General features: G+C 38.4%; 1 protein-coding gene across 2 annotated transcripts in view; it reads left to right on the top strand.

The window, feature by feature from the left end:
* The window catches only part of LOC106869205 (TBC1 domain family member 23), a 25,079-nt gene that overhangs the window by 13,020 nt on the left and 3,376 nt on the right, over positions 1-8,683 (top strand). Inside the window, exons 5-15 of one of the 2 annotated variants that reach the window (XM_014914849.2) lie at positions 376-499; positions 1,235-1,359; positions 2,771-2,817; positions 3,248-3,351; positions 3,876-4,001; positions 4,579-4,674; positions 4,901-4,976; positions 5,234-5,371; positions 5,794-6,052; positions 6,900-6,979; positions 7,897-8,017. In XM_014914849.2, the coding sequence (XP_014770335.1) occupies positions 376-499; positions 1,235-1,359; positions 2,771-2,817; positions 3,248-3,351; positions 3,876-4,001; positions 4,579-4,674; positions 4,901-4,976; positions 5,234-5,371; positions 5,794-6,052; positions 6,900-6,979; positions 7,897-8,017 (1,296 nt within the window). The remainder of the gene's footprint in view (positions 1-375; positions 500-1,234; positions 1,360-2,770; positions 2,818-3,247; positions 3,352-3,875; positions 4,002-4,578; positions 4,675-4,900; positions 4,977-5,233; positions 5,372-5,793; positions 6,053-6,899; positions 6,980-7,896; positions 8,018-8,683) is intronic. The other variant, XM_014914850.2, reaches the window with a different exon arrangement.

Genomic DNA, 8,683 nt, shown 5'->3' with positions numbered 1-8,683 from the left:
CTCAGATTGCACTGTCCTCAGATTGCACTGTCCTCAGATTGCACTGTCCTCAGATTGACACCCAAACACTCTGAAACGTTTGTATTGGAGCTTCCAGCACAAATGCCAAGCAGTACAGCATGTTTCCAAGTTTGTGGCAGAGTGAATTGCATCATGGTGCTGTTTTTCTCACAGATTGTGCCCAATTGACCCAACTATACTGTGTAGTTGATAAAATTGAAAACAAACAATGCACATGCATGAAATTAAAAATATAATATGGCATCAATTTTACCCATCACACTCTGTATATGTAATGAAAACTTGTAATGTGGTATTTAGGCTTCAAGACATAAACACTGTGATCTCAATGAACCTTTATTGTATCTTTTGCAGAGACTGTCGAAAGAATGGTAAACCATTTCATTTATTCCGGTTACTACTACAATACCATGATCCCGAGTTATGTTCATTTCTTGACACAAAACGTATAACACCGGATGCCTATGCACAACAATGGGTAAATATCTCCATACCTTTAACTGACATTAACATTTGAACCTCCCCTGTTGAAGCATTGTGTTAAACATTGATATTGATCCCCAGTGTCAAGTCTCTATGTTGAACCTCCCTTGTTGAACCACTGTGTTAAGCCTCTATATTGAGCCCCTGTATGTGTTAAACCCTCATGTGTTGAACCATTGTCTTGAGCTTCTATATTGACCAACTATGTTAAGTTACTGATTGAACCACTATGTTGATCCATTGATATAACCTTTGTATTGATCTGATTTTAGTTTTAAAAATACTCGTCCCCACATCTCAGACTCTCATGATGAATGCATAATTATATCATAGTTAAAATTTTACCTTAACTCTTTAGCATCTAAACTGGCCATATCCAGGTCAAATACGATACCTGGTTTATGTTAAACCTGGCCAAATCAGGCCTCTCACACCTACCTTACAATGTCATTTTAAGGAAAAACAGTCTTATTGGAACTTTGAAGCTACAAGATAATGCCTGATGAATTCAAAACGATGTGAATAAATTAGTATTACATTAGACAGAGAATAATCTGAACAATCTAAACGGTTAATGTGCTTCTATGCTAATCATATTCTCGCTACTTTAGGACTAATTATTTCTTTAATATTAATCATTATTTATTGACAATGATTATGATGATGACAACATTTATAATGGTGATGACGTTGTTGATGATGATGATGATGATGATGATGTCTGTTTCAGTTTCGGAGTCTATTTGCTGGGATATGTGACCTTGAGGTCATCCAAAACATGTGGGATGTCTACTTTCAACATGCTGACCCATTTTTGGTATTTTTTCTGGCTCTTGTGATACTAGTGAATGGTCGGTAAGTACAGTGTTTAGTTTTCTCCTGCTATTTAGTCCTGTATCAGCCCTGATCTTATAAAACTATAACCAAAGGCATTCAAGCCATGTTCATCTGTTTTATTTCCCAGTCACAGTGTAACCCCAAACTATATTATCCTACGTGTTCTCTTTTTTTTTTTTTTAAACACTTGGATATGGTTTGGGTGAGATTCAATAAGACTACCTGTTCCTGTCTGTTCTTTTATTCTTTTACTTATTTCATTTGACTGCAGTCAGGTTGGCTCCATCATACTTTCACATCCTTCAGTACTATACTCTGCTCAGTTGAGCAGCCTTGTCTTGCGAATACTTGCTTACCTAACTGGTGTTGATGCCAACAAATATGCAAACAGTACACTATGTGAAGTGGTTGGCATTAGGAAGGGTATCCAGCAGACATTGGAGCTTGGCACAGTCCTTTGGCTCATCAGTTCCTGTTAAAGCATCCAATCTGGGGAAAAAGGGACATTCAATGATGATGATGATGATGATGATCTGGCTGATTTTGTTAACTCACCTACACAATCAGTCTCTTTTCTATAGTAGCATTGACAGCCAACAGAATATTCTCCTCATTCCTTGCCAATCCCTGTTATATCTTCTGCATTCATTGTTCCATATAGTATTGCAATTTCTAGTTTCTGTCTTCTTTAAGGACAAAATGATCTCTTGTCACTCTTATCTACATTTTTTACACCTTAGTTGTTGATTCTAGTTGCTACACTTTTACTAAATCAACCCCAGTGCTAATTAGCTAACATCATAAAAGAATACTGCACAACTTACAGCAAGTTATGATTGCAGTTTATCATTTTCATTCTAGACACTCTATTTACTGTCTTGTTTTGCATCATTCCCAAAGATTTCACTTCATCTTTTGATTCTTTGAGTTTCTGCGTAATTCTTTCTTTCATATTGAGCAAGACCCCTTCTGAGATTCATCTGAGCTGTTGTGTTCTCTGCTATTACATACCTATACGAGTCTTTGTCGCATGAATTTGAAAGCTTTTGGATGTTAAATCCATTTTTCTGACTTTCAAATATCTTGTGCACTTCTATAACAGACCTTACACCAAGAACCACTTATATCATCTTCATTGTTAACCAGATGCTCACATATGATTTTCTCATTGACCATGTGGAACGAAAGATCAAAGGCAAGACAGACTCAAGTTGATTCACAGCTGGAAGTTAATTCCTCAGTATCTTCATTGCCAACTTGGACATTTCATCTTTGGTGTCTAAACTGATCTCCCAATCAATCTATTCTCATTTAACTTCCTGCACATATTTAGCAATTGTTGTACTAATTAATTATAATCGAAGTAAATTGTGTTAATTAACTGTGACGAATTAAGAGTAACATGATCGCATCACTGTTTCTGTTGTAGAGAACAAATTATTTCTGCAGAGAATGATAGCAAGCAGAGTATTGTAGGTGAGTACAATGGGGAGTCAGGGGGTGGCACTGGAGTGTGGGATTGAGGCATGGTGGGGAATGGGTGGTACTTGAGAATGGTATGACTGTGACTGGGATGTGATGGAATGATGGGAAGGGACATGGCACTGTAGTATGATGGTATGATAGGGAACGATATGGTGGGGAATTGGATTACAGTATGATGGTAAAGTTCACAGGTGAGTGGAATTGATGTGTTATGGTATGAGTGAGAGTGAAATGGGTCTGGAGCATGATGATATGGTTGAGCATGTAAGTGCAGTGGGATGATGATGTGACTGAGGGAGAGGAGAGAGAGTAGGGATTTGAGTAGAACAGGTGTGAGTGGGAATGTGTGTGTCAGGGGACATTATTTGACTCTCGTGTGATCAAATTCCACAAACACCAATATTCTAATATTATATTCCAGAATTGATGAGTACATTCCCAGCGGCACTGGAAGCTGTTGATATTGAAGACTTTTGTACTTTGGCTCAGTATTATGCCTCACGCACACCACAGTCCTTCAGGAGGGTCAGTATTGATCTTTATATTGATTATTGTTGTTATATTAAAGAAACGAATCATTGAGGAATATTAGCTTATGAGAGGATCAACTCCATACATATGACCTGGGGAAATTTTTTTGAGATATTTTTTTGGGGAAGACAGGGCTTCTTATATGTCATTAAATACAGTACTTGAAAATGGTTGAAGATTTTTCCACTAGAGAGATGGTATTAATATATAAAATCATGACAAAACTCACACATGTTGTGGTCCTTAAGATAAATAATTTTGGTAAAATCTCCAACTTTCTTTATATGCTGTTCAGTGTTTCATTAAAAACAAATGATGTAAGGGAGGTAAACAAATCTGAACTATTCACCAAATGAGGCAATATGTCTCTCATTGATGTTACTTCATCTTTTGTGAAAGCATCCCAATGAGTTGCTCACAATGGAAGTGGTAAATCTATCCTAACATTACTAATTCAGTCTCCTTGCCACTAATCTAGTGTTTCTATTTCAGTTGAAAATCTCTCCTATTATTTCCAGGATTACCAATCGCCGTTGTTTGGAACTTCTCTTGGTTCCAAGGAAGATGAGTCTATTCTGGTGTCTCAAGCATTGTGTCTTCCTGTCTCTGTACATGAGCTGCTTCAACCACGGCAGGCAGGTGTGGTAAGTATTTCTGACATTACACCGTTAATTAGTACAACTCAGTAGCAGACATTGCTATGTTGATCTCTTGATTCTTGAAAAACTATAATTCATATAATGTAACAAACATTCTAAAAATGCTTAATTTCCTGTAAACTTAACGATGCCTTGGTATTTATTGTGCAGCTATTTGAGATGGCTACAGTTGAGTCAATATACAGGTCACGCCCTCCCATTGGTGTTAGTCACTTGTTTGTGGCTGTGCAAGTCCTACTTGTCTTGGTCATCTGGCAGTGGTCAGTATTGGAATTTAGACCTACTTAACAGCAAAGCTAAATGTTTCACACATACATACTTGACACAGTGCAACACATATGAAGAACTTGTAGTAATAGCAGCTAAATCTCTCTTAAATCACACCATAACATATTAAAACGTACAATGCTAGGCATGTTTACACAGAAGATTGCAAACAAATCATACCACTTGTATGTTAGTGATGTTTCTTTACAATTATCCTGTGATGTCAAGACAAAAATAAGGTTTAACAGTCCAAAGAAATCTGATGTCACCATCAAAATTTTATTGTTACTTCCAGAGTGATGCAGTAGAATATTTCATTGTTGACTGCCGGCCAGCTGAGCAATACAATAACGGACATTTACCAACTGCCTTTCATCTTGACGCCAATTTGGTGAGTATTTTGTCCTTCATTAATTCCACACCAGCAATAATAGAGACCCCACTGTCTATCAGTGCTCTTTTCCTAATCCATATGTTTGTCAGTGATGTTTTATACAATGTCTTGATTAGCTTTATATTGTGGTCACTTCTTAAACTAGCTTTCAAATAACTACTTATTTTCCTCAACATGATGTTATAGAACTCGCACTCATTTATTTCCCAATATTTCTCTACAGATGCTACAGAATCCAACAGAGTTTAACTCAGCAGTTGTTGCTCTATTTTCTACCCAGAAGCAAGCAATTGCAGCAGGTAATTATTTACTTATTATTATTATTATTATTATTTTTATTATTATTATTAAGGCAGTGAGGTGGCAGAATTGACAGCATGCTGGGAAAAATGCTTTTTGGCATTTTATCTGTCTTTATGACTATATGTGACATTTCCTCAGTACATGTGACTATATGTGACATTTTCATAGTACCTAAGACTGTAACTATTGGTGGCATTTCCACAGTCGACAAAATAATATTTGTGATGTGCCTCAATGATGTATCTTTCTACAGGTTCTGTAGCTGGTGGTGAACATCTGTGCTTCATGGGAAGTGGAAGAGAGGAGGAAGACCAATATGTCCACATGGTTGTGGCAAATTTTTTACAGAAGGGTCACCAATATATTAGTGTTGCACGTGGAGGCTATGCAAGTAAGTCTGACCATAGATCTCTTACACCACTGTTCCCTCTTATATCATTGTCCCCTCTTACATCACTGTCCCTTCCTTACACCACTAACCTTTATTACAGCTCTGTCCCTCCTTACATCATTGTCCCCTCCTTACACCACTGTCCCCTCCTTACACCATTGTCCCCTCCTTACACCACTGTCCCCTTTTCACACCACTGTCCCCTCCTTACACTGCTGTGTCCTCCTCTTACATCCCTGTTCCTTCATGACCCACTGTCCCCTCTTACACCACTGTGACTCTCATTCAGTTACCACATCCTTATATCAATGTTACCCTTCAGTGTGTCCCCTAAATTATTGTCCACCTCTTTTAGCCCCCCCCCCCATGCTTTACAGACACTGTTTATTTCACTGTTTGACTTTATCTCTTGTTCATCTTAGATTTACATGAAGCACTACGAGGGAACTTATCTCAAGGACTCACTGACCACAATCCTAAAAACTGTATTGTCTGCAACCCTGACATGGTGAGCAGTGCCAGTGACCTGGAGAATGGAGATGATTTTGCTTTACCTTCTATTGGCCGGGTCAGCAAGGACTCATTGCTTGGCAAATTGTCAAATGTTGTGAAATGCAAGTCTGCTGAAATGAAAGAGAAACTATCAAATTATATAAAGAATGAGCAGGCGATACCAGAGAGGTATGGGCTTCCCTTCGGTATTCATGTGTGCATGTATGTATGTATGGGTGTAGTGTGTGTGCATGTATGTATGAGATGTGTGTATGTGCATGTATGTATGTGCTGTGTGTGCATGTATGTATATACTGTGTAATGTGCTGTGTGTGCATGTATGTATATACTATGTAATGTGTGTGTGTGTGTGTGTGTATGTACTGTGTACGTATGTGTGTGTGTATGTGTGCACTGTGTGTGCGTACTTGTGGATGTGAGTGTTGATGTGTGTGTGTGTTTGTGGATGTGTGTGTATATAGTCAGAACTGGTCTCTAGGAAATTTACCAGTCTATAAAGATCTTATCAACATGTAGAGTAGACTGATAGACTGGTACAGTGATAGAGTGGCACAATGAGTGACACAGCAAAGAGAGTAGTACAGAGATGAGTGGCACAGTAAAGAGAGTGACACAGTAAAGAGAGTGACACAGTGAGAAGAGCAGAACAACGAGGAGAGCGATATGGTGAGAGTGGCACGGTGAATAGAGTGGCATAATAAAGAGAGTAACACAGCAGGAAGAGTGGAACAGCAAGGAGTATGGCTCACAAAACACTCTGTGTTGTTATGTTACATCACTTTTTTATTCCAAGTTCAAATCCTACGTAAATCATCTCTGCCTGTCAATCATTCCAGAGCCAGTAAAATAAGCTGCTGCCACCTGTTTAAATATTAGAGTTGATGTCTTTCAAAACATGTCATATTGTGTCAATATGATAAATCATTACTGTGCCATTGTTGTTGACGATGTTAAATATGATATTGATGATAATGGTGATGTTGATCAAGTCTTTCCATTTTTTCTCACTCCATAGACATGTCAGCAGTACAGACAGATTGGGCAAACGTTACAGGAATATGGCATCAGTCTTTACGATAGGAGATGACGAAGAAGGTGAGTATGTTCTTTCATCTTATGGCATATAGCTTCCCAGTGTACCTGTATTATTACGACATTGTCACACCTGTTATATTATAATATCACCAGACCTATGATCCTACAGTGTCACCAAACTTATAAAATGCTGCCACCCCTATCGTATATCTATGAGAATGACCCAGTGTTTAGGATGTAGTTCTCATGATGATTATGTTGCAGTAACAACTCCTAGAGTCTAGCAACACAGTGTATTCTTGAGCAAAGCACTTCATTCCACATTGCTCCACTTTACTCAACTGTACAAGTACAGTGGCATCTGGAGGTTAACCATGCAACAGACAGGGGTCAGTTTTGTTATCTCAGTCCCTTAAATACTTCAGAAACCAAGGTGACCTCTGGCTACTACAAACTCAAGAAAACACCACCACATCGGTGGTATAAACAGTTTTCTGTTTATGTTATCATTGTTTCAAGCTGTGGAATGTTTTCCAATAAAGAATAAATACTAGACTTAAAGGCAAATTGATTGACAAGAATCCTCCAAGGTGTTACTCCAGCATGGCTGCAGTCAAATGACTGAAACAAGTAAAAGAATAAAAGAATATATCATTACTCTCTATTCTGCCTATCCAATATCCCTATGTTGTATTATATTATATCGCTACATTATATATATCATATGATATTACTCCATTCACTGTGTTACTTGTAAAAATATAATAAAGCAGATATCACCGTTTTATTATATACAATGTCTCTGTATTTTATTGCATCTTTTATTGTGCCATCACCACCATTACCATCATCATCACTACCTCTGTTACCACCACACAACCATCTGTCTCCACTATTACCACCACCATCATCCCCATGCTGATTACTACTACTACTACTACTAATTTTGTGTGTGTGTGTCTCTCTCTCTCTTCCAGAAGACAGCAGTGATGAGGATCAGAAGGAAGTTGTTAATGTGGACACGTGGTTACACAAAGCTGACATCAATTATTCGTGTTTGTGTAAGGAGGTGCAAGACAATGGTTACATGTACCCCAGGTTCTGTGCACTTGCTTTATTCACTCCACCCTTTCAAACAACCATTAGCTTCCTGCCTTGCAGACAGAACAGGCACATTGTTGTTGATGTTGTCGCTATTGTTGTTGTTGTTGTTGCTACTGTTGTTGTTGTTGTTGTTGTTGTTGCTGCTGCTGTTGTTGTCTCATAGATTTCAGATGTTTTGGGTTTAAGAAAGGTCTGCTAAATGAATGAGTAGTATGGTGCAGGGCGGTGCAACATGTGAAGGCACATGGCTTAGTGGTTAGGATGTTCAGCTCATGACACTTAAGGTTGTGAGTTCGATTCCAAGTGGTGCATTGTCTCCTTGATCAAGACTCTTTATTTCATGTTGCTGCAGTCCACTCAGCTGGCAAAAATGAGTTGTACCTGTATTTCAAAGGGCCAGCATTGTCACATTCTGTGTCATGCTGAATCTCCCTCAGAACTACATTAAGGGTATGCATGTCTGTGGAGTGCTCAGCCACTTGCATGTTAAATTCACAAGTAGGCTATTCTGTTGATCGGACCAGCTCGTCATCATAACCAATGGAGTGTCAGTTTAAGGTGCAATACAATATGGTGTGATAGTGGCACATCACGCTGGCAACCTCAGACTACCACAACTCATTACACAACAGTCTCCACTATACCAAACCACACTATATT

This window comes from Octopus bimaculoides, chromosome 20 (assembly GCF_001194135.2).
Source record: "Octopus bimaculoides isolate UCB-OBI-ISO-001 chromosome 20, ASM119413v2, whole genome shotgun sequence".
NCBI lineage: Eukaryota > Metazoa > Mollusca > Cephalopoda > Octopoda > Octopodidae > Octopus > Octopus bimaculoides.
Note: the sequence above shows the minus strand (reverse complement) of the source record. Positions and strands in the feature narration are given on the sequence as shown.